The 25,863-nt window shown below is 33.2% G+C and overlaps 3 protein-coding genes across 7 annotated transcripts; 1 reads left to right on the top strand and 2 right to left on the bottom strand.

The window, feature by feature from the left end:
- Positions 1 to 111: 111 nt before the first annotated feature.
- On the bottom strand, positions 112 to 5,966 carry LOC144848413 (bifunctional peptidase and (3S)-lysyl hydroxylase Jmjd7-like). Its single transcript, XM_078705140.1, has 12 exons — positions 5,956 to 5,966; positions 5,438 to 5,571; positions 4,729 to 4,998; positions 4,103 to 4,310; positions 3,756 to 3,819; positions 3,107 to 3,229; positions 2,733 to 2,875; positions 2,162 to 2,341; positions 1,645 to 1,774; positions 1,387 to 1,446; positions 1,012 to 1,098; positions 112 to 860 (listed from the first exon to the last, which is right to left on the bottom strand). Exons 3-12 carry the CDS (start codon positions 4,982 to 4,984, stop codon positions 798 to 800), a joined length of 1,314 nt encoding a protein of 437 aa, XP_078561266.1. The 5' UTR covers positions 4,985 to 4,998; positions 5,438 to 5,571; positions 5,956 to 5,966; the 3' UTR covers positions 112 to 797.
- Positions 5,838 to 16,391, top strand: LOC144848410 (uncharacterized). 4 transcript variants are annotated; one of them, XM_078705134.1, is made up of 13 exons: positions 5,838 to 5,899; positions 6,557 to 6,646; positions 7,279 to 7,401; positions 9,921 to 10,091; positions 10,646 to 10,782; positions 11,047 to 11,229; positions 11,583 to 11,720; positions 12,049 to 12,429; positions 12,562 to 12,802; positions 13,546 to 13,805; positions 14,015 to 14,753; positions 15,049 to 15,150; positions 15,884 to 16,391. In XM_078705134.1, exons 1-13 carry the CDS (start codon positions 5,876 to 5,878, stop codon positions 16,013 to 16,015), a joined length of 2,721 nt encoding a protein of 906 aa, XP_078561260.1. In that variant the 5' UTR covers positions 5,838 to 5,875; the 3' UTR covers positions 16,016 to 16,391. The 4 variants fall into 4 exon arrangements, with proteins under 4 accessions (XP_078561260.1, XP_078561261.1, XP_078561262.1 ...); XM_078705135.1 differs by having other exon boundaries at positions 14,018 to 14,753; XM_078705136.1 differs by lacking the exons at positions 5,838 to 5,899; positions 6,557 to 6,646 and adding an exon at positions 9,097 to 9,238.
- A 2,646-nt stretch (positions 16,392 to 19,037) lies between these two features.
- On the bottom strand, positions 19,038 to 25,069 carry LOC144848411 (heterogeneous nuclear ribonucleoprotein Q-like). 2 transcript variants are annotated; one of them, XM_078705138.1, is made up of 9 exons: positions 24,914 to 25,069; positions 24,174 to 24,366; positions 23,815 to 24,041; positions 23,553 to 23,657; positions 22,957 to 23,133; positions 21,590 to 21,725; positions 21,178 to 21,383; positions 20,619 to 20,893; positions 19,038 to 20,307 (listed from the first exon to the last, which is right to left on the bottom strand). In XM_078705138.1, exons 2-9 carry the CDS (start codon positions 24,364 to 24,366, stop codon positions 19,683 to 19,685), a joined length of 1,944 nt encoding a protein of 647 aa, XP_078561264.1. In that variant the 5' UTR covers positions 24,914 to 25,069; the 3' UTR covers positions 19,038 to 19,682. The 2 variants fall into 2 exon arrangements, with proteins under 2 accessions (XP_078561264.1, XP_078561265.1); XM_078705139.1 differs by lacking the exon at positions 21,590 to 21,725 and adding an exon at positions 21,936 to 22,071.
- Between the last annotated feature and the right edge of the window lie 794 nt (positions 25,070 to 25,863).

The raw sequence follows: 25,863 nt of genomic DNA on the forward strand, positions 1-25,863 counted from the left end.
ATAATAATATATCTTTTTTACCTTCATTGTATTTATTAAACAACAATCTAAAATGACAATAAAAAATACAATGAACTACACCTTAAAAATATTATCAAACATTATAAAAAATATTGAGGAATAAATTTATGTTAAATAGAGGTCCATATTAAATATTGAAAAATACAGTAAAAAAAGTGAGCAAAACTAATATGACAAAAAACTTATCTAAAAAATAGTCTTACAATATATAAATTATGTAGATTAACATATGAAATATATTATTAAAATATTGTGAACCATCGATATAGGTTTAATTATCAACATGTTGCTTACAGTATCAAATGGAATGTTAAATCAAGCATAATTCCTAACAACTTAATTTATTAATCCATAATATACAAAAATACTGTTACATAAAAGTGAAAAACATCAAGTAAAAAACAGTATTATAACACTATAACAAACAATAGAAGAATAATAAATAATTATTTCAAAAGAGTAATACAAATTATTACTTGTGTATACAAAATCCAAAATGGATTAAATGGAATGTTTTGAGCATGACAAAAATATTTACAATATTTCTTCTTTTCTTTCAGATTAGACATAAATAGTGGAAATAGGTTTTTAGTATTCAAAAAGGAGTGGAAGGCAGTACCAATTCTAGAATTGAGAGTTGGTTGGGGCAAAAACAGGTAACACATCATACAGTTAATATAATTTATCTCACATAACATAAATATTAACAAAAGGTGGAGTCAACAACTATAAACAAAAGTGCTTTAATTTTTAATGTTTAAAAAACCAAAAATCTTTTAAAGTTCCTCCTTCTTCATTTGACCAATTTTCTCCTTTTCTAAATACTGCAGAAGTTCCTCCTAAAAAGGACAAATAATGTATATAAATCAAGACTTGTCAAAATGCTATACAATTGTTATTGGAGGTTTGTTTTAATTAATTGTATTTATTGGATATTAAAACATACATTAAGATTATGTGTATTGTAATACTGTACAATCATATACATACCCTTAGTTTTTGCCCATTTTCCATCAGTATTATATCTTGAATAACATTGATATTAAACTCTACTTTATCTTCTATTGTTTCAATTTGCTGAAATAAAATCAAAGCTATGACTTTATTTACATTAATAACTTTATTTAATCTGAAATTATTATAATGCAAATACAGGTATTATTAATGAATTAAATAATTATCATATACAGACAACTCTCCCAATACTCTCTGAAAACCGGAAACAAACAGTCCCAAAATCATTTTTACCATTAAAAACACATTCTAAATACCAGACTTTCCAGAAAACCAGACATATTTGGCTAGCCGAAAAGGTGTCCAGTATTGGGAGAGTTGACTGTACTACAATAAAGTATTAAAACTCACATCAATTATATCTTCTTTAACAAGAACTCCATCATTATTGTTATCCATAAGATGAAAAATCTGAAGAAAAAAAAAATCTCATAGATGATTGATATCAAGTCTCAATGGAAAATATAAATATCAATTTGGGGGCTAACAAATATTTATTCTGACTAAAAGCAGTCAAAACATAGTTGATTGGTAGTTGATTTACAATTGACTAAAGAATAATTAAGATACTTTAAATAATTAAGTACATCAATGGCCCTCCATACTTACGTTGTCAATGATCCTGTCACATTCATCAGTCCAAGTTAGGGATGTTAGACTAGGGTAGGTCTTAAAATATTCCGTCAAATTAGAAAGCGAGAATTGCCCACCGGACATGACAAATGAAATCATGTCACTACTGTATAAAAATAAACAAAGTATTAAATTAAATAAACTACTGCATTAATAATTGTTTGAAGAAAATGATTTGGCTTAATATTTGTAAAAAGAAACATTTGGCACATATGGCATGTCATAACTGTACTTGAGCTGAAATTGAAATACCTGTTGGTGGTGCTACGTAAAGCTCTGTCTACACTATCAAAGTTTATGTGACAACAAAATGTGATGCACCTATATATGGACATGATGATGTCATATCACCACCATATTTGTACATATCACTTAACTACCATATTTGGGCACATCACACTTTTTTTGTCAAACTAGGTTGATAGTGTAGACAGAGCTTAAAAAGAAACTAGAGACTAGTATCAAGTCTGAAGAAGACCATGCATTTACTTACGCAGGATCCTGGATGTCACTATCAGCTTCTAATCCACCTTCATCTTTTAACGTTACATCAGCTAATGACATTTCCTGATCTGGTGATCCACAGTTTGTAGGAGTCGGAACAATTTTGGCATCATGGGCCCACCATAGATTAACAGCTAAATTTCTATGGTGTGAATTGACTTGATGAAACCTAAATTAAAAAATAAAAATCATTGTTTTTTTAAAAAAATGTTTAAACAATAACTTGTGGTGTACTCCCGACCCACTCTTCAATTCACTTAATCCCACATTTATTGAGGTAAGAATAACTGGGACCCTCATTAGTTAGAAGCAACAGCTTGTCTCTTGAGGGCCCCTACAATACATGGACACATGAAATGCTTTTTATGTGTGTAATTCATTTTATGTAAGTGGAATGGAAAGCCTCTCAACAGTTAATTTTATTTATTATAAATTTTAGGTGATCCTGCCTTTTGTATTGCTTTATGTCTTACTTTGTACTGTATTTGAAATTTTGCGAAATAAATGATATGATAAGATGAAAAGAAAATGTAAAACGATCAAATATTAAATATTGTTACCATTTGTATGGAATAAATATGCAATCTCCTGCTGACATCTCAGCATAATGGAACTCAACTTGAGTCAAACCTGGGTACTTAAGTAAGTCCACCTCATCTATGTCAACCGATGAATAACCACCCAGAAATTTGTCAAGAGTTACCTGAATAAAAAAATTAATTATTATTATTATTAACGAATAGATGAATAAAAAAAAAAAAAAAAAAAATGAAATATGAACAAATGATAAAGGAAATGATTAAATGAATGAGGAGAGAAGAATAAATAATTCAAAATAAGTGAGTGAGTGAATGAACAAGTTAATAAATAAATGAAATAATAACATAATTACAAATATATTGATTGAATGAATGATAAAACAAACAAAACTTGCATTTTCTCTATATTTATAATCTATAAAAATAATTTCTTTCTTGCCACTATATAAACAGTTTATGTTATCAACGTCATCGTTATGTAATACTGACTTGGTTCCGCCATTGCTAATCCACATGACCTAAAAAAAAAAGAATATTGACCAATCAGAATAACGAACATCAGATGAATTGTTTATTATTGTATATTATATCTGATTTATTTGTATTAAGAGATGTAATGGATCTCAATCTCTCTCTCAATCCAGGATTGTATAAGTTTGATTTTGCAAAAGGAAAATTTATACACACAGCATTGTCATTTTTTCAATAAAGTAAAAAATAATGTTTTACCAGGGCCGTAAAATTGAAATTCTTAATTTTCACTACCCACCCCAATTCCATCATCATATTTTACATTAATAATTATATTTAGAGCATCTTTGCATCATCTGTTTTTAACTTAACTTTGGCCTTGTTTATATTATGTTAAAATTACAAAAAATATCAAATGGTATCATTTTTCAGCCTATCCTTCCTCTTCACTCAATCCACATATTGTTAATATGTCTTCCCTTCTGCTTTGTATCCTATAATTCAGTGATAATTTCATAATTTATTATTATTTTATATTTTTAAATTATCTTTTATATGAGAAATGTCACTTACTGTAGCCACTAATTTGTTAAGAACCTCTTGGCAAATCAAACTTTTTGGAACGGGAACATCTTTTCTAAAATGATAAAAATTAATAAAACACTGTTTTATGTTCTTTATTATTCAACAGAATGATTAGTAGTTGAATGCTAAAAACCAAAAGTGCTGGTTCGAGCTGCAGACCTTTTCTTGGATGTTGTGACATGTTATCTTGGATAAGGTAGGAATAATATGAACTACCTAACACATAGCATCTTTCATAAAAGTTTCTATTAGGGACCTACATAATCCTTCACAGAATCACTTGACAGAGGGGTGTAGAATCTTGCAAAGGTAGTTAATCTAATATTCAACTCTACCTTAAATGTGTTGGCACGTCTGTGACTAGATAGATATCTTCATTTTTGTATCTGTTAAAAAACTCTGTTAGAGACATATCCATCGATGGATCTAATCTATTTTCTTTCTTGTTATGTTCAACATCTACAATGGTTGATAATGAATCTGGTAAATCAGCTAGGTAGTTATCTGTCCAATACTGGAATGCATTCGCTGTTTTAGCAACATCTGAAAAATTAATTAACTGCTGATTGATAGCATTTTGGGCTCAAATATGACTATTTTCACTTTATTATTATAAAAAAACACATCAATAAAATTACAGATTGTGGCCAAAGGCCAAATTGAATGTAATTTTTACAACAATATAAAATATATAACTTCACAAAAAAATATAGCAAAAAAATGGCAAAACACAAAAAACCAAAAAACACAAGATCACTGAAAGCAGAGCAGTCAGCCAAGTGAGAAATGAATGATAATTCTAGAGGATTAGGACAATTCTAGTTTTTCTTTCTAATCTGCCATTTATTTTAATAGAATTTATAGGTAATATTAAGTTTATTTATTCATATTAAAAAAAAGTCAACTTCCAATTTTTAATTTATCTAAAAATCTGAGATAGAGAATCCAAAAATACTTTTACCTTTAAAAACAACTGGTTTGGAAGCATAAACGTAATTAGCAAAGAAATCCATCGGTGACAAGTATTGATGCACGATATCTATTGGTAGCTTGTTTTTCGCTGACCCCAAAGGTTTTAGGTGACCTGGTGGTTCTGTCAAATCATTTTCCGAACCTGATGTCTGTTCATGCGATTCTTGAGAACAACATTCACAGGTGAATATGCAAATAAATATGCAAATGAGAGAAATTTTGATGATGGCTTTATGCAGCAGCATATTTAATCATGAATCTAAAGAAAAAGAAATGTATACTGAAATGGTTGACAAAGCTGAACTTGAAAAAAAGCAAAAAAATCGACCAACAAAAAAAGAGATTTTATCAACAATTTGAGATGTCAAACATATGGTACAACATGGTGTCAACATATGGACGTGTTAACATTATCTTATGGTATGTATTGTCACTGCACTGGTACCTGGTGATAATGCAGCAAAAAAATTATGTATGTATATAATACTAATAGCAATAATTAATTTACTACTAGGACTGGCCTAAAAATTTCTTTCTTCTCGTCATTTTCTGCTGGTTCATTGGACAACAACGATAGAAATGTTAGTACCAGTGTTCAGTAAATGAGTTTTCTCTTTCATTTTGATGTTACACTATGGTGGTGTTTCATCGCTGACAGCAATTACATGTTAGCCTACTTACTAATAGATACTACTTACTTGATAGATAGAGTGTGATGAGTATGAAAGATAATGTCCCTCTCCAGCTCTCCAGTTCTCTATTGTATCTAGTACTGTATACTCTCTTCCTGCTTCCAACTTTTCAATGTGATTATGCAGTTCTGTGACCTTACCTTGGCAGCATGAATATAATTTACTTTATAATAATAATTCAACTTATCTAATTTAATCGTCTGCTTTTATGCAGAATATCAACCACATCAATCAAAATGTATTGTGTTCTTTCATGTTCACTCATGCATATAATATTTTACGTTTTTTAACTTCCGGATGTGACGCCCGCCTCGGCTAATTTCGGATTAATTCGGATTTCTCTGGAAAATCACTTTGCGCACGCGCTCTAAAGAGAGTTTTGTTGGAGGATCCGAAGATCCGAAAAACGACTCGTCGACGACAGGCAGCCAAGACACACAGAAAATGTCCGATGCAGGTTTTTTTCGAGTTAGTATTTGTATATTTCTCCATTAAATACTATAAATATAATTAGGTGAACTTACTGAAGAGTTCTTGATAGTTTATTGCTAGGATTTTATTTATTTATTGCTTAAATTACCGATTAAAATAATATGTTTTCGGTGTTGCAAAAATAGGCCGGCCAGGTCAGCAGCTGCAGTCACTCTCACACATAGGCTAGCCCTACTAATTGATAGGCCTAGTTTTAGGCTAGCTAGATGGGCTTGTATCGTGATATGATGATTCGCACATGATTCGGCTTGCCCGGCTTAGCTATATATAATTTGCAAGCAGAGGGGAGATCCAGCAACAAATTCAATCTAAGCCTAGGGCTAGGCCTATTATTGGCTGATTAGGCTAGTTTAATCAAGAAGGAAATTGATTCTCATTAATTTAAAACAAAGTTTAGCCTACCTAGGCTAGGCCTAATAAAAAAAAAATTGCAATAAAAAATAATTATAAATATTGAAAAATCTATATTAATTCGGCTTTAGTACTTGTAGTAGTAGTAGGCCTATAGCCTAGTTAGTAAGAATATTAAAAGTAAGAATATTAAAAGAAAGGTAAAAAACCTAAACCTAAAAATGTACAGTATTTTTGTGTATTATGATATAATAAACCTACCTTATTATATTTGTATTACAGGGTACAAGTGCAGACCAGGATAACCGGTTTGCAAACAAACAGAAAAAGCTAATGAAGCAAATGAAATTTTCCGACATTTTGGAAAAGAAAGTGAGCATTCTTTTTATTTTTGACATGCCAACAAGAACTGCAATCAAATGATAATCAAACCAAACAAGTGTTGTATTCGATTGGGAACTTTCGTAGTCAATATAGATTCGGTAACGGTAAATTATAAACGGATTGTGATCAACAGAAAATCATTTGAATATGTTAAACAATGCAAGCTTTTTCGTTGAGAACAATCTCAACACTCAAAATACTCTGTTAAAAGTACTCAACAGAAAAATTATACTCAACAGTAAACTCCCAATCGAATACAACAAATGTAATTCACACTTTTAAAAACAACTATGGCAAACAGCGTACAAAACACTGAGAGAAGGAATTAGATCCTATGAATTATAAAATTACTAAATGTAAGCTGGTGCCGTGAATACAACCCCGGTGTTTCAAAGTTGACGATGGCATGTCAACTATTGTACGGAGGTTTTACACTGAATTTTAATTTGTTTATTCTTCAAGTTCTACTAGGTATTCAAATCTAAATTTTGTGTGTATGTTGTTCATTGACATTAAAATGATTCATACAGTACATATTTTTTTTGATATTTTACAAACCTTTCATATCCATTTTAAGTCCATTAATCTTTAAAACATTTCTTTGTTGTTTTGTTGTGAAGGTGCAAATGAGTAAGGTGAACCTGGATACAATCAAGCCATGGATCACAAAGAAAATTACAGAAATTTTAGATGTAGAAGATGAAGTATTAATTGGATTCATATTCAACCAACTTGAAGAAGAGGTGATTACACTTTCAGTAACAATTTATAGCTAACGTCGACCAAAGTTAAATTATTTATATAATTTATAATAATAGTTTACAGCACTGATATTGTTGCAAAATTATAAACAGATAATGGATTTGATTTTTAGGAATCAAAATAAATAGCATTTTCATTAAAAAAATTTACATTCAAGTTTTGAATTTAACAATAATTTTAATATAATATTTTTGATAATAAAGAAGTGGATTTTTGTTTTTGAAAAATGCATTTTTGAATTAATGCCTTAAAAATGAATGATAAGGTAAGATGTTAATTAATACATGAATCATAAACATCTATATTTTGTTTAAATTATGTAAAATTCCATTTGCTATCCTTGTACAGTATTCACAATGTTTGCTATTTAGCAACAGGCAAGTATGCTTTTTTTTAAAGTTCATTCTTCCAAAACCAAACACTAAAAAATAAAGAAATTCTCATAAGAATTATTTGATAACCGAATAAGGTTTATCCAAATATCATGCACAACGCATTGTGGGAAGGATTTGGCAGTGGCATTGTGCTATTTACGATAAACCTTATGGCCCTAACTTTCTTTTAAAGTGCATTATTCAACCAGACATTTTTCATGGCTGTTTTTTTAAGCATTGACTTTGTACATAAATTAAGGTAAGTTTATTGTGTAGGTTCTGGTAGAAGCCCGATTATTATGTGGTAAGTAGGATGACATAGACTTTTAAATGGTAAGTGGTGTAAAGTGCTCTACCTGTTTAAATAAAATCTACTAAATACCTACAGTACAGTATTTACTGTAGTTTGCAGGTACAGTATGTACTGCAGAATTACTGTTCAGCCTGTACTGTAGTTTGCAGGTACAGTATATGTACATCTTTTACTGTAGGATTACTGTACTTGTTGCAGGTATGTAAAACATACATATTTTACATTCATGTTAAACAGGTAAGTAATTAACTCTTGTATTCTCAGTTACAAATTCTGGTATGTATGTTTCCATTACATTCTTAACAATTGTACTGTACATAACAAAAATCACAATTTGACACAAATATATTTTTGCTACTTAAGAAGAGAGATTATTCACCATTTTGTAGCAGAATCGGACCATTTTACAATTGGATGTTTCCTCTCTTTGACTATTTGTTTTATGGACACAATGGTAAGTTGATAACAATATTTAAAGTAACACAAATCCACTTCTTCCAACAATATCAGTGCTTTCTAATTGTTAGGTATCAATTATGAAAATAAACTGCTTTCGAAAATAAACTGCTTTCATCTTATAAAATGTTTTTTGGGAGAGAGAATATTTTTCCAGATTTTACCACTAAAGAGATTCACTTTCAGTCTTATTTGTTTATTATTTTATTTGAAATTTATATTGTCAACATAAACAAATATTACCTGAAAAATGTTTAGACAAAGAAAATTTTAATAATGCATTCAAATTTGGGTGACAATTTTTTTAATTTTTGGCAGAAAGTAAACCAAAAAATGGCACTCTGGTGTAATTATCTAACCTGATCGTTTCATGATAAATATGAAAAAAAAACTTAAATCAATTATAAATTAAATAAAAGTACATAATTTAAATGAAGTAAAACATATTTTAGAAATTAATTTTTACAAAAAAAAAATTTCTAAAATAATTGTCGATATGCCACTGATTATAAATGTTTCATCTCCCGATTCAGATAAAATGTTAAAATTATCTCAGGGAAATCGTTGGCACACGCGTCTTTACCAGAGGAATCACACGGCAGCAGCCGATTTAACGTATGGATGTCCACGCAGTCGCTAGTCACAGGCATTTACGCTGAGTGGTTTGTACAATACGTGAGGATACTAGTCTCAGTGCATGTAAATTGAGGGTTAGATATTGTACTGGTGATCACTGGTAAATTTTAAATGTTTAAATCGATGGTGATATAGTGATCATCGCTTTAAAAACTATATTTACAGGGGTGTTTTTTTTATTTAAAAAAATCGTAAGCAGGGATTGTAATCTGTAACTAATTCACTTACACCTCACACAGTAAAGGCAAAATTTTAGAAATTGATGGATTAATGAAAACTTAATGTATAGATTTTGAATAAATCATACTCCTTTCCCATATTATCAAACCTTATTTGTGAATTAGTCAAATAGGTGTTTAGGCCCAAAATTACTTAATTTTCAATGTTGAGTTTAATTTGTTTGTGTTCGGCAATTATAAAATAGTTTCTTTGACTACAATAGTCAAATAAGGTTTGATAATCAGTCAGTCAAAAAACTCTATGATGATGTTGCAGAAAACAAGGTAGGTCATTGACCCCATGAACTCTGACCTGTCATTAGGAAGTTTTTATTAGTATACTCTTGAAGTTTTATATTTGAAGCATTAAGTAATAAGTTTAGGTTGTTTCTCCATGATTTTTTAAATCACATTTTTTTGTGTATAAAGAATAATCATTTTGGGAGGTAATTCTTATATTGTGTAGTAGCAGCAGTGTTTAATATCCATCTTTTTTTATTTAGGTTCCAAATCCAAAAACAATGCAGATTAATTTGACTGGTTTTTTAAACGCTAAGAATGCCAATAAGTTCATGGAAGCGCTCTGGGAGCTGTTACTAAGCGCTCAGGATAACATTGCTGGTATTCCAGCTGCCTTCCTTGAGCAGAAGAAAGAAGAAATCAAGAAACGGCAGGTAGGACTTTAATACTTTAAACTATGTGCTAATTGTTGATGTCAAGTTTGCGGTACACTGTATATAGTTTTGAAAAAAACTGTTTCTCAATGTTTCGATCAATATATTTTGATCGTCCTCGGATATACTAATTTTTCTCAATATTTGAATAGTAAGTAGATACCTGAAATAATATTATGAATGCTAAATAAGTACAAATATAACCACTCTCCATATAATAGAGGTTGAAAAATGATGGGGTGTTTCCAAAAAACTTCAAATCTCTAAATGGGAGAAAATCCTATTTTAGTGTGATTTTCTGTTTTCTTTCAAATTCAAGTATTGTTTGTTTTTTATATGGAATTTTTATCCTGAAATAAAGTGATCAATCAATCAAACACAACGTAAATTTAAAGTTCTGTCTACACTATCAAACTATCGACAAAAAAAAGTGTGATATACCCAAATATGGTAGTGATATAACATCATCGTATCCATATATGGTCACATCACATTGTTTTGTCACATAAAGTTTGATAGTGTAGACGCAGCTTAACTTAAATAATTTGATGTAGATGGAACAAGAACAGATTCAAGCAAGTTTAAAGAAACAGCAAGATAAAGATAAGGAACGACACAAGAGGTCGAAGGATGATGGAGATAAAAATGAAGATGATGGCAAAGCTAATGGTGATGCTGATTCAGAATCTAAGTAAGTAGATTTTGATGTTTGTTTTGATTGCTGAAAAGAACAGTTCTCTTTGAAACCAGTTGCAGCTAAAAGTTGCTCCAGTTTTTTAAACTGGTATTTGACGGCCGAGACCGTACAATAACTTGTATTATAAATTATTTTAAAAAGTATCACTTTGTATTATTTAATGATTCTACTAAGGTACAAAACATATCTCAAAATTGTAAGATTTTGACAATAAAGTTCTTCTTTTCAAATCAATTACTTATTTTCTTTTAAAATCAGGGCTGAATATAAAACTATAATGCCAAGACCAGCCAAATGGGACTGGGATCCGCCTAAGAAAGATGGCGATGATGGTGATGGTAAAGAGAAGTCTAGATCAAGATCTCCTGCATCTCCCAAGGCTCCGATCCTAAAGGGCACACCTTCACCTCCGCCTGTAGGCCAGATTAAACGAAAAGCAAGGTATGTCTCCCTTTTAACCAGAGAAAGTAAAGACTGTTGATTACAGTATGGCAAGCCTGTAGCCAGGGTTTTGAGTGAACCTTTTGTTTTTCTAAAGTGCCTGAGAGAATTGCAGAGGAAGTAATGGTAAAAAGAGCACATGTTAACCTGACCCATTAAACTAGCCCTGGCATTTTTTCCCCTTTTTGGTAACAAAAGCACCACTCTATATTAAAAATAAATATCATGGCTTCGGGCTTGTATGGCATGTTTAGGCCTTTGTGTTTTTTGGCCATGATAAAGCCAAGATTAGAACCCAACCAGCACCAAGTGTCTCTGTCATAATAATTCAAAGATGAATATTTTATTTTTAGGTCAGATGCGGAGAGTGATGATGCAACCGCAAAACGTTCAAGAAACCGAAAGCGTAGAAGCTCCAGTTCGAGCTCCTCAAGTTCATCTCGTAGTTCATCTAGAGGTCGCGATAAACGTAAACATAGGACCAAATCTAGGCAAGTACTGATATTATTTCTGCCATGAATATATTAAGTTTACCAGTGCCCCAATTGCAATAAAAATCAAGTAGTTTTTTTTTAAATTTTTTTATACGCATCTGACAGTGAGTAACTCACCAATTATAGGATGAATATCATGTTTATTATAAGTCTCATTTGAGTATTAGGGAGGGAGCGAGGTTGAAAAAGACATGAGTTACAACCCTGCACTAGGCCAGGATTGAACCCAGAACCTTGGGATTGGAAGGCAAGCACGTTAACCACCATCATGAGAATTATTTATTGGTTTATGAGAAATAATGAGTAGATTTATTTGTTTAAACAGGTCACCCAGAAGGAGATCCTCAAGAAGATCTCCAAGACGATCACGTAGTCCGAGAAGATCTCGAAGCCCAAGACGATCACCACGTCGCCGAAAATCTCCTAGATATCGAACCAGGACACCGCCAAGAAGGAGATCCCCTCGAAGATCTCCCCGCAGGCGTTCACCGCCAAGACGACGATCGCCACCTAGAAGACGATCCCCATCTCCCAGAAGACTATCTACACACAGGAGGCCTTCACCATCACGAAGGCGTAGTCCATCGCCTCGTAGACGGGTTCCTTCTCCAAGAAGGCGACCATCTCCACGTCGTAGACCCGTTAAGAGTCCATCTGACAGCCCATCACCAGTTAGAAGAAAGAAGAAATCACCACCAGTTAAAAAGTAAGCTCATCAACTATATCTATTTTTAGAATATAGTGACGCAATAAGAATTTAAAATTCTTTGCTCATATTTTCTGAGAGTCAAAAAGATATATATATTTATTTATTACACTATTGTTTTCTTTTCAATAGAAGGGCAAGGTCATCCGACTCGGATTCCTCTGCATCTGGGTCCGAATCCTCAAGCAGTTCTCGATCCCCATCGCCAAAACCTAAGAAATTTGTAGACCGGAAGCCATCTCCAAGCTCCTCAGACGATTCCGATGCTCCTCCACAAACTATAAAAACTGAACCAAAGTCCCCTTCACCACCTCCGGCTCATTATAAACAGAAGTTGGAGAAACAGAATGAGAAAGACAAAGTGGAAGCTAAGGTAAATTCCGTTTTTTTTAAATATATTTAGGCAAATTGCCAAGGATAACCGTAAGCGAATTCATTCACTATCCTTCTTAAAGGTGGCAATCTTGTTCAAAAGACAAACATATACACAAGTATAAAGTATAAACAAAGTCTTATTACAAGTCTTTGGGAGTGGAGTTATAAATTTTTGTTGTCATTAGAAACAATCGGACACTGACAGGACTTCAACCCAGGACCCTTGGATTGGTAGCCAAGCATCATTACCACCAAGCCACAACTCCACTTCATTCTGATTTTTATGTCTATATATCTGTGAATTTAAAATGTTGATATAGTATGCTCCGTTTATTTACAAATACAGTTAAATGAATCAAATTGTTTCTTACTTAAAGCATATTTATAGACGCATTTTATACTTGATGATAGTGCAGCAGAACAATTTTATTATTAATGTATGGTTTTATGGAAAAAAACCCATCTTCTTTCACACATACTCCGTCTCAATGTTTCGTTTTCATGGCGCATCATGCAGCTTGTACCAATATTTTTACTTGATATGAGCTGGAGTCGGATGGCAGCAGGTGTGAAAGACCCTTTACAAAGTTATTTTAAGATACCAATACAATAAAATAATTATATTTTAATAATTGAATGTATTGGGATTTCTTTCTTTCTTGTTTTATTATTAGTCTTGAAATAATTTCATTTGGATCCCAATAACAAAATTTTAAAAATTCTCTTCTGTTTTATTTATAGGCAAATGAAAGTGCTAAGAAAACTAAAGCGCAAAGTGACAGCGATTCTAGTAGTACTGATGTGGAGAAAACAAAGGCACCATCTCCCAAAAAGAGCAGATTCCCCCAAAGGGTCTACAGACGCCATTCATCAAGCTCATCATCTGACAGTGACGATGATGAAAAACCAAGTAAAAATCGTAAAGCCAGGAAATCAAAGTCATCAAGTCGATCTGCTTCACCATCCAGACGAAGGAGACCTGGAGCCAGGGGGCATGACGCGTAAGTTAATTTGAGTAGTTTAAACTTGATACTGTATTTGTTTGTTTGTTTTTATTGTTTCCCTGCACAAACACAATGAAAAAACACTAGTAAAAAAAAGGTGTGCCGAAGGAGGCCAAAATAAGTTAGGAGACAGTAAAAATACTTGTTTCTAAAAAAAGTTTTTGTTTGAAGTATTAATATATATATTTTTTATTTATTACATTCAGTAGGCCCCGATCAAGAAGTCCTAGAAAACGAAGTCCACGAAAAAGAACTCCAACTCCTCCAAGACGGCGCTATTCTCCAGTCAGAACAAGACATTCTCCCGTTTACAGACCTAGACGTCGTAGCCCAATGATACAACGTTACAGGCGACCTGATCCATACTATAGAAGGAGTCCGTCTCATGATAGAAATCGAAGATTTTCACCAGACAGACGCAGAAGGAGTCCAACTCCAGAAAAACGTAGAAGAAGTCCTACTCCAGAAAAGCGCCGTAGAAGAAGTCCCACTCCAGAAAGACGACGCAGAAGTCCTTCCCCACAAAGAAGAGCATTTCAAGATAAAGATCGTCATGAATCGCCTGAAAAAAGTAAGCGATCACCAAGTCCGAGGAGAAGATCGGGATCTGGGCGAAGAAGCAGCCCTCACCAACACAGATCTCCAGTAAAGAAGCAGAAGAGTCCTTCACCAGTGGCCAGACATCAAAGACAATCCAGCAGTAGTCCTGAACCTCCACCAATTCAGAAAAAACAACGTTCACCATCGGTTGAACTAGAAGAAACTAAATTACCAGAAAAAAAGAAGAAAGGTTCAGAGAAGAGGGCAGAGAAAGTAAAGAGGCAAAAAATGTCGTCACCAGAAGCAGATTCTAGCAGTCCAGATCAGAAGAATGATTCCGATATCGAGGATTTACAGACTCCAAGTAAAAAGAAGAAAAGGACAGCAGAAGGTGCTTCACCAAAGGTATGGTGATGATAAAATGCAAAATATGGCACTAATGGCCATTATCCAAGTGGGTCTTTAAGTTCATTAAAGACTTGGACCCTGACTTTGTCAAAACAAGATTAGTGCACTACACTGTTTCTATCTAAAAAAATCCTGAATTCTTTATTACCATTAAAAACACGTACTATACTACTATACACCACTTTCCTGTACAGCAAGTGGCACTGTATTTAAAAAATGTTATCGTATGCAATTGTTCGCTGAATTTATCGACCGCTTTCATTTATACTGCATTTTTATTTTTTCTCCTAAGGTTGCATCGGAAAAGAAGAAAGATAAGAAAAAGCACAAGAAGCATAAGAAACACAAAAAGCATAAAAAACACAAGAAGTCTAAGAAAGCGCAATTAGCAGGTGTAAGTAGTACGAGTACATGAAATTAGTATTACTCTACAGAAATCATGAATAATGTATGAAATGAATTATTTTCTATGTTAAAGATAGCCGACCTACTTCCTAAATATAACTTAACCCTCTAAATAATCTCTATGAAATGATAGGGTGCAAACACAATTGCGCCAAAAAACCGTTCATGCAACCTATTTGTTCAAGCTTAAATGGCGCCCTCTATAATGCCTTAATTAATCTCGTGCATGATTTTTTCCAAAGATGTCGAAAATCAAATATGATATACAGTATTATTTATTATTAGAAATGTTGCTACCAGTACAGTTCAATAGTAGAACCCCTCTTTTGGGACACCACTGTTAAGGTGTGAAACATTTAACACTACAACCAAGCCTTGTTCAAGAGAACACTTTATTGGGTCCAGAAAATGCATTTAACTTAATCCCTCCCCTTTTAAAAAACACTGATGCATTTTTTTTTTCTGCGACTTGCTTTGCAGTAGTTAAAAAACATTTATTTATTCAATAATGGCATATTATTGTACAGTATAACATAGGTGTGTATTTAAATGAACATGGTAATAAACCATCATTTGGGGTCTTCTCTAGAAGAAATCAAGTTTCTTGTCTCGAGTAAAAAAAAAAAAAGTAGTAGTAGTAAATGTAGACACGGTGGGAATTGTTTTGATTGGCAATAAAGAATAAGAATTTAACCACAGACCATGATTTTACATTTTTGTAGGATTCAGACAGTGATGGAGACAATTTAGAAAATTTGGAAATGCAACTGCGAGAAAAAGCGTTGCAATCGATGAAACGAGCGAGGGAACAGACAGCACCTGATGAGGAGGGTTCTTCTTCATCATCATCGTAAATGTGGACATGTTGGGAGTTGGTTTATCGTTAGGTCGTTTTGTAAAGCTTATAGCAGTTTTGATCAGTAACAAATAAACAAGAAATAAATGTTCATTTAACCGAATATCTTCACTGTATATGAAAATTTTAATCAAGTATAAACTACCTTCTGTATTATTAGAATTTTAAATATAAAAATTGTGAATTCAAGATTGAAATTGGTATTAATAGTAAACGAGAAAGGTTGTGTAAAGAAGGATGACCCAAAATTTCAGTTGACCCAATACACCAGCACAAACTATTCCTTGGTATGCTTGTGCTATTTTATATTGTAATTTAAATTTTGTTGAATTCTCTGCACATGTTGAAATAAAATGTAGTAGACAAACGGACAATGACAGGCGTTTTATTTTTAATGATTTGATTGTGCAAGCCAGCCAGCCCCATAAGCACTAAAATAGCACAGTGGTTGTGTGTGGACTGTTACACCGCTTTAACCCCCTACTAGACCTATGGTTTTATAGTCTTTATTCAAGACTTGTTCCAGAACCATGGAGCAAGTGAGCCTCAACCCCTTACCGGTGTTATGGGTATGCAATTACGGGTCTATTATCTTAATTATACACTATATATTTGGCAGATTTCAGTTTCTATTCCTGTGTATATGGAAATGTTTCCATACGCGTCAGCGCTTAGAGGCTATATAAATCCAGGATATTATTATATATACTGAATACATTAATCTGAAAGACCGATTTTTGCACTGTTTGTATAGAGCAAACTCATATGTGCCATTTTTTTACTTTTAAGGTTAAGGCATGTAAGCAATTCCATCGTACCCTGTTGAGGAATACCCATGAAGTAAATATTTTAGTTTAATAAATATCTTCTAATTATCTGCCTTCCATGGACATTAATTTGATTCTGATATTGTTGCTCAATGATGAGAAATCGGCTCAGTAGGATTTTATTCTTGATAAACTACATTGGGCTCAAAATAGCGCTGAATTTGATTCTTGAAAAAGTAATTTAATCTACATTTAGACAGAAAATTACAATTCAACGCAATATAGAGCTCAATTTTGTTCTGGATGAAGTTATATAAGGAACTGGAGCTTTTGCTATTGAACGCAATATAGAGCTCAATTTGGTTCTTGATGAAGTTATTTAAGTAACAGCATCTATACATTTGGACAGAAAATTAAAATTCAACGCAATATAGAGCTCAATTTGGTTCTTGATGAAGTTATTTAAGGAACGGCATCTCTATATTTGGACAGAAAATTACAATTCAACGCAATATAGAGCTCAATTTGGTTCTTGAAGTTATATAAGGAACTGGAGCTTTTGCTATTGAACCCAATATAGAGCTCAATTTGGTTCTTGATGAAGTTATTTAAGTAACGGCATCTATACATTTGGACAGAAAATTAAAATTCGACGCAATATAGAGCTCAATTTGGTTCTTGATGAAGTTATTTAAGGAACGGCATCTCTATATTTGGACAGAAAATTACAATTCAACGCAATATAGAGCTCAATTTGGTTCTTGAAGTTATATAAGGAACTGGAGTCTTTGCTATTGAACACAATACAGAGCTGAATTTGGTTCTTGATATAGTTATTTAAGTCTTTACAATTGGCTCTTATCTGGAAAAAAAATTGCAATTCAACGTAATATAGAGCTCAATATGGTTCTTGAATAACACTCTTTAAGGAAACTGAAGCTTTTACATTTAGCACTTATCTGGAAAGAAAATTAAGCTGAATTTTGTTCTTGATAAAGTTCTACATTTGGCTCTTATCCGAACAGAAAATTGCAATTCAACGTAATATAGAGCTCAATTTGGTTCTTGATAAAGTTGCTTAAGTGATGATTAAGAAGAATTTTTCCATTTGAATTTTAAAACTTCAGGTCAACATATTAAAGAAACCAATTTGGTTTTGTCTTGTTAAAATACAGCTCTGTTAATCCAATTATTTAGTATCCATTGTTGGCAGTTGTTAAATCATCTAGGTTGAGCAGGCATCAATTTAGAAATATTTTTAAGGTGCCGTTCAGAATTATCCAGTGATTGTAAATTCCAAGATATTTGAGAATATAAATAATTTTCAGCAATTATAAAATTCTTGCCAATTTCCAGTTTTTTTTAAAAAATTCAACGTAGCATTATTATCGAATGTTTTCAACAATGGCACCAAATTAAATCTTCAAGGTACAACAGCTGTCATAAATTTCTTTAAAAATCTCAATTTAGAGATTTCATTTCTGTTTGGTTCCAAATTAGGAATATTAATAAATCGTTATTATAATGTTGATACATCCACTGTGATCATCCACTGTCCAATCACATCTGTTGATGAGTTGCGTGTCCATGGCAATCGTCCGTCTGTCCATCCAATCATCTCTGGCCACTGGTACCTGTAGACTTGGATCTGTGTTTTATTTTTAACAGAAGCCAACATCAAGGGTAACCAAAAAGCTTATCAATTGGATTTGTCCTCAAATTATTTCAGCAATTTCCTCTGGAGTTTTTTTTTCTCCTCACATTTTAGTTCAAAGGTTCTTTATCCAAAACATTTGGCATAAGTCTTGCAATTGTTAATAATATCCATTAATACTCATGAAATCGGTTTCTGAAAGTTACAATCTTACCTGAATGAATACAAAACAATTTTACTAGTCTAAATTTGAAAATGGAGCAAATACAAATTGATTGTCCATTTTTACAAAGACAAATTTTGACATGCACGATTTTTTGTGTGTCTTTATACATCCAACAGGATTAGGGTAGAATTCCAGTTGGCTCGGTATTTAAGGGGAAGGGAGGAAAAAAAAGAAAGGGATAGTGTTAGTACAAACATATAACATAGCAAGCAAATACTATATAACACTGCAAATGATTTTAAGCTAAAATCTAATGTTTATATGATTCACATGACGAAAACAAATTTTATCTGCTTTGTATGAAATTTGTTTAATTTTTTTTGTAAAACAAATATTTGAAATAGACACATTGAAAAGAAAACAAATTGAGACGTTTGTAAATTTTGTATTCTAGCAAAGCAGATTTCACTACCGAAGTTTTATTCACCAATTTGACAACTTTACAATTTTTTTGACATTATTAACGAGAAAAAGAGCCAAAAATGTTGAAACATCAAACTACTTTTTATTTTTACAACTAAATTTTACTTTCACTAAATTTTGATAAAATGAGTCTAAAATTAAAGCGCTGTTCTTTTAAAATTACTACATTTATATGACCACATCTAGTCACAATCGGTTATCTTTTTCAACCATTAAGAAATCGGATACGAGTTCAAAATAGTTTTTCATAGAAAAAAAATAATATATAAACACTTAAAAAATGGTACGACTATACTAAAATGGCATTTAGCCAACTAAATTTGAGTTCATGGAAGCTATTATTATAAATTCAGCAAATTGAATATCGACGATTCTGATGTTGTTAACAAAATTTGAAATCATTAAAATCCTTTTAAAGAGTTCTTGTTGAAAAAATGTTCCTCAATGATTCTGGGTTTATTTACATGGCAATGATTGGGAACACTACATACAGCTCACAAGTATAGAAAAATGTCATTATGGGTATGTAGAAACTGTTACACTACTACAAACCAAGTCCAGTGTTCAGACAAACATTCATCCATAGACGATACAACTAACTCCATCCACCTGAGTACGAGTCTTTGTACCAGTAGTCACTGCCACCAAGTGGCTGTTGGGCAATTGGTTGGGCACCCCATTGTGCTCCTGTTCTACCCCTTTTGGGATCCCCAGATGGTTGGCCATCATACTTGCGCTTTCCTGAAACATTGGCACCACCACGCCCACCTCTTCCTCCACCTCGCCCCCTCCCTCTCTGACCTCCACGCCCACCTGTTCCTCGACCTCCACGTCCTCTCATTCCACCGCCTCCTCCACCACCCATACCTCCTCTACCCCCACGCATTCCACCACGTCCTCCTTCCATACCACCGCCTCTACCTCCACGACCTCGCCCATATCCACCACCACCACTGCTGCCGCCATATCCTCCTCCAAACTCATAACCCCGATCGTAGTAGTATGGATCATCGGCGGCCCATGGATCATCATACCCACCACGGTAGTCGTTACCATAATACTCCTCGTATCCACCACCAAAATAGTTATAGCCTCCACCGCCGCCTCCTCCTCCTCCACCACCCATGAAGGAAGAAGGTCTTCCACGCATTCCTTGACCACCTCCTCGTCCTCTGAATGGAACGGGTCCATAATCAAAGAAGGGTTTTCTTCCGTATCCCCTGCAAAACAAAAAAGGTATTGTTCAAAATAATATACAGACACATGAATCAAATAAAAGTGCAGAGTAGTTTTGCCAAAACATGTAATGATGCATGATTTCGTTAAGTTTAAAATACATTCCACTGTTCTAGTAACAATGTGTAATTATGTAAAAGCTTGAAGACAAAAAGAGAAACAAAATGTACTGTACTAAAGCTGCAACTACACTATCAAACTTTATGTGAAAGGTAGTCATTATATGACATCATGTCCATATATGGGCACATCACATGTTTATGTAATAACATCAAGTGTAACCTTTATATTTTACCTTTGTTTATCCATGTGCATCTTCATCTGCCTTTCTTTCTTTTTGTCTTTATCCTGAGGTGGTTTAGCAAGTGACACTTCTAAGGTACTGCCTTCAAATGTATTATTGTTCATTTCATTAATGGCTTTTTCAGCTGAATCACGGTCTTTATAATGCACAAAACAGTAATCTTTGATTTTCTTGACGCGCTCAATGTCGCCAAATTCTTTGAACTTTTCTTGGATCCTTTCCTCGGAGGCTTCAGCAGTTAAGTTCCTGACATAGACAACTTTAACCTACAAAGATAAAATATAAAAAATGTTTAGGTTAATACCTTTTAATATAGCAGCTATTTTAGGTGATCTGAAAGATTAAATAAGCATAACACAGGCCTTGTCTTTTGAAAATTATAGGTGTGCTACAAATTGCACTCCTCAATACATTCAGGGATGCTGTAGGTGTGCTGTTTGTATTTTGGTGTGTAGAAGTTTACCAAAATTAAGCGTGTTGTAAATCGCACTCCTCAAGGGCAGTTTTGATCATGCAGGGCCTGATAACAAAATATCGTGAATATACTGACCTTTGACATTGTTTCTTCATCAGGTTGGGGTTGTGGGTCGGCCCAATCAACTGTGATGTCCACGCCATTCCAAACCTTAACACGCCCTGTTGAAAGCTTCCTCTTGGCAGTCGACGCCGCTTGGTGGGTTTCGTATTCAAGGAAAGCAAACCCACGGTTTTTCTTTCTATCTTCTGTCAGGTATATCACAACTTCTCGTAAACCAGCTATGTTAAAAACAAAATTTTTTTATTTACCAATTATGTAACAATATTTTATAGGTTTGGAAGTCTTGCAGCATGGGTAGCAACAACGTAACTTGTTGAAACCAGTTTCATCAGAAATTATTTATTAAACTTGTCTTAACCTCAACAATAGGTCATTAATTTTACCTGGTAAACAAATTCCAACTGACGTTGACAAAATGACTTACGTGCATGTTTTTCAAATTCCTCCTTGATTTCCGCCTCAGTCTTATTCTTAGGAATTGACCCTACGTACAGTGTTACATTCGGTGTCGAATGTTTCACACACATAGCCTTGTTCCCCTTTAATACATGATCATTTAGCTGGGAAAATAGTACCAAAGCACAACGTAATTCTTTGTTCCAATATTACCCCGAAAACATACTAAATCGTACAACAATTTTGACTAATGTTCAAGACTTTAGATTTACATTATCATGTTTGCAAAATCCGATAAGCAAAAGAACAATAGCCATGTCCAGAATAGATTTAGTACATTTTCTTGGGGTTTATTCACATCATATTAAACTTACGTGCATGTTGGCTAAACTCCTCCATAATATCTTCCCTTGTCTTGGATTTTGGTATGGGTGCAACATACAACTTGCAATTAGCCACCGATCGAGTGACACCAATCTTTCGATTCGGCTGGATTTCCAAGTCGTTAAGCTGAGGAGCAGTAGAATTTTGTGTTTTTGGGTTTTTTTTGGTCCGAATACATACAATGGCCAATTATGGAATATAACATTCATTAAAATTTTGACTAGCGGTGACATACAAATCAGATATGCATTAGGAGATGGGCTGCAGTGCAATATGTGAAAATCCGAAGCACACCCCAAAAATTCTACGGTAACAAGATTTTAGCCAACTGCATAAGATGTAAGAAAAACACTGAAATCAGACTACCTGCACTAAAATTACCTCTCCACTTCTAAAACATTAGTCAAATCATTAAAATTAGTTCTGTCAAAACACCCTTAGACACTAAGAACGACTTATTTATTTATTTAATTGAAGGAGATGGTTTAAAGTGCAGATTAGCCTGATTCCAAAGCATACAACAGACTTGCAAGCATGCAAAAACAAAAGAAAACATGCAAGATTGTTAACAGGTTTATTAAGCTCTGTCAACATTAGTTAGACAAAAAAAGTGTGATGTGCATAAATATGGTTGTGATATGACATCATGTCCATATTATATGGGTACATCACATTTTTTTGTCACATAAAGTTTGATAGTGTAGACAGAGCTTTAGAAAGTAGATGGATATAACTATCCCAAACAAAAACAAAATCGTGCATCTAGAATATTACAGCCAAAAAAATATTGGAATTCTTGCACATTAAAGTTTATTTACAAATACAAATAGGATGGAGTCAAACCTCAAAACCCACTTAGATATTATTATTATACAACAATTTTACCACTTTCAAAGGGTACTTGTACAATTAATATACAATTCCCAAAACCTATTTTAGAAGACAACACCCAATTATTAATTGTGACACTCCCATTTTTGAGGAAACGCCTTTTTATTTTCAAAAACATACCTCAGCAACAGCTTTCTTTGCACCATCTTTGTCACAGAACGATACAAAAGCGTACCCTCTGTTGTTTTGCGTGTTTGGATCAATCATTAACCTCATGTCCCAGATTCTGCCGCATTTCTCAAATAACGGAACAAGATCATACTCAAAAACATCCCGTGGAAGTTTACCAACGAATAACTGTGAAAACAAAATAATAGTTCGGAAATATATCTTATTATTAAACAGGATGAATAACTCAAATCATAGATCATACTAAAAAACATCTCGAACGAATAACTGTAAAAACAAAATAATAGTTTGAAAATATACCGCATTATTAACAAGGATGAGAAACCAGAGAAAAGGTAATACAAAAGAGTTAAAATGAATTGTAAAAACGCGAGACAAAGGAACAAAGACCATGACAGAACTATGACAATGAAGAGATAAAGATTACAATGACAGATGCCAGCAAGAAAGACAATTGATAATTAGACAGAATTGAATAATAGCAACAAAGAAATCAAAATAATGAAGCCAGCAACAACCCAAAGCTTCCTTCAGGTTTGCTCAAAATATATTTCTGCAACAAGAAAAACATGCATATGTTTAAGTACCTCTGTGTTGGCTGGAGCTGGTCCTTCCCAGTCAGGTGGTGGCCCTCCATACTTTCGTTGTCCAGTTGTTACATCTAGTGAATAACCCGTACTGGCTAATAATTCCTAAAAAAAAAATACAAATGTTTTTGTTATGTAACCACAAATGCAAGTAGGTTGAAGACTGAACTTAAATACAGCAGTGATCGTGAGGCTGTGTGTTTAAATTATACATTCAAAAATTGTACAGAATATTGGGCGCAAATCAAATTAGTTTATGTACCTGAACTTTAGTTTCATCTGGACCCATTTTGTCAGCTCCGGATTGCGCCCCTTTCATTTTTCGTTGCCTGTAGGTTTTGATGACTCCACAAAGGAATGCACTTTTATTATTTACATGAGTTAAGTCACTGTCTGAAAACTGTTTCAAAACACCAACGGCATCTGTTTCGTTTAGTTCCCTAAGAGCGTCTAATGCACGTTCATCAAGTTCTTCCTCTTGTAGCATCCCTGCAAGAACAATTTTAAATTAAAGTTATTTAATAATCAATTAGAATTAGTTTACATGACATAGCAAGCTTATTTCTAGATAATTGTTTTCTAAATTGGGAAATGTCTGGTAATATATAATGACATAAGTACCATTGGAAAAGAATTTGTCCATCTCCTCTGCAACTTTCTGGGGGTAACCCATCCCAAGAAATTTATCATAGTTTTCTGTTTTTGCTACTGGCTCTTCAGGTTCTTGTGATTCTTGCGTCTCCATTGGTTCTTCTTGTTCTGCTACTTCATCTACAGTTTCCTCCTTGACGACATCTCCATTTGTTTCAGACATCTATTAATTATTATAGAAAAAAAAACATGAATATATAATTTGTGTTGTTCAATTTAAAATTGTTTATAGGTCTAGGCTAGATCAAATAATTTAGCCTGCGATGTCCTACCAGTGGTAGGACAGCCGCGGCAGCCACAGGGCACAAAACAACGATTTGCTTGCTGGGAAAGGCCTAGATTTCTTTGTTCTCTCGTCGCGTGTTCATGCAGGCTAGCATGTTAATTTAACACAGTTCGAGTCGTCTAATAAAATCACTTTCAGAGCACATCTGAGGCTAAATACAAGTTTTTTTTAACATCTTGATACACTGCAGTGCAAATAATTATGGAAAATGGCTTATAACCACATTAAAAACAACAGGAAATCAACTGAATTAACCAATTTATTATCACGGAAAACCTAAAATCGATTTAGGCCATGCCTGGCGTTTTAATCATTCATTACTAAAAAATATAAACACCAAAAATCGATATAAAAAACAATAAGTTAAGAGCCAAAAAGCCATACAAATATATCGCAAGACAAAATAAAAACAAAAAAACTTTACCTTGGAGATTATCGTTTAGAATTTTAACCCAAAAATGACCGCTAATTTTGAAAAATGTTACAACTTTGAAACAGAATTGTAGATAGAACAAGCTATGGAGAAAGGAGGTGTAGAGAGCCGCGTCGTGGGGAGGATTAAGGTAGCGTCAGCTCTCATAGACGGGTTTCATGGCCTCACGTGATTGGTTGAAATGCATAATTGTTTCGCGGGCTATCCTAATATGGGTATGACATATCCATATTTGGGATTTACTTTTAACAGATTGCTTTGCTTTTAATCTTTTTGTAAGGCGGTTATCGACCTTTTGTTCAAAATACACAAAACTGTACAATAAAACGCCCTGCTATATAAATACGACATCGGACCAGGGAGTTAACTTTTTGTTAAATCTTATTATTCATGTACTTAATGCTTTTTTAACAAAATGTAAGAATTTAATGAGGCAGTTTTTTTCAAAATTACCACATTCACGTCGAGATACCTACAACTTTACAAGGCCTATTTGAATTAATTTCGACAGTTCCTTTTTAACGCTAACATTTTACCGTCAGCCGTCTGGATAGAAGAAATAATTGATTATGTACTTTGAAAATAAACATTAATTAGATGATTAGGCCATGGAGGAAATATATATTTGATTAGGCCTACATTTCTTTTTCCCGACACACATTAGATTCTTTTTTATAGACTATGATACCATATGTTATTTTCAACCTTCTAAAAAAGCTAAGATGTATCCCCCAAAAAGCATGAAAAATGAAGATTAATAAATAAAAAGACTTTAAATAGTCCATTTCGAAGTTTTAATAAAATTCACTTCTGTAGAAAAAAAACCTAAAAAAAAAAAATGTTTTTTATAAATGAAAATCCTGCATGCTTTCTACCATCGAGAAATAAGTTTTCCCTGAACGTCTTTTGTAAATGTTTATAAAATTCTGAATTTAACACAC

The sequence above is a fragment of the Antedon bifida genome, chromosome 7 (genome assembly GCF_963402885.1).
Source record: "Antedon bifida chromosome 7, ecAntBifi1.1, whole genome shotgun sequence".
Lineage (NCBI taxonomy): Eukaryota > Metazoa > Echinodermata > Crinoidea > Comatulida > Antedonidae > Antedon > Antedon bifida.

What these genes read in the sequence shown, in the direction of transcription:
- LOC144848413 (XM_078705140.1), bottom strand. Translation starts at nt 4,984, where the DNA reads ATGCTGCTGCATAAAGCCATCATCAAAATTTCTCTCATTTGCATATTT. An exon ending in CAAACCAGTTGTTTTTAAAG is followed by an intron (nt 4,311 to 4,728) that starts GTAAAAGTATTT and finishes TTAATTTTTCAG; the next exon opens with ATGTTGCTAAAACAGCGAAT. An exon ending in AGTGACATCCAGGATCCTGC is followed by an intron (nt 1,775 to 2,161) that starts GTAAGTAAATGC and finishes ATTTTTATACAG; the next exon opens with TAGTGACATGATTTCATTTG.
- LOC144848410 (XM_078705134.1), top strand. Translation starts at nt 5,876, where the DNA reads ATGTCCGATGCAGGTTTTTTTCGA. An exon ending in CCGATGCAGGTTTTTTTCGA is followed by an intron (nt 5,900 to 6,556) that starts GTTAGTATTTGT and finishes TTTGTATTACAG; the next exon opens with GGTACAAGTGCAGACCAGGA. An exon ending in AAGACAAAGTGGAAGCTAAG is followed by an intron (nt 12,803 to 13,545) that starts GTAAATTCCGTT and finishes TTTTATTTATAG; the next exon opens with GCAAATGAAAGTGCTAAGAA.
- LOC144848411 (XM_078705138.1), bottom strand. Translation starts at nt 24,366, where the DNA reads ATGTCTGAAACAAATGGAGATGTCGTCAAGGAGGAAACTGTAGATGAA. An exon ending in CAAAGAAAGCTGTTGCTGAG is followed by an intron (nt 21,726 to 22,956) that starts GTATGTTTTTGA and finishes CTATTTTCCCAG; the next exon opens with CTAAATGATCATGTATTAAA. An exon ending in GGAATTTGAAAAACATGCAC is followed by an intron (nt 21,384 to 21,589) that starts GTAAGTCATTTT and finishes TTTTTAACATAG; the next exon opens with CTGGTTTACGAGAAGTTGTG.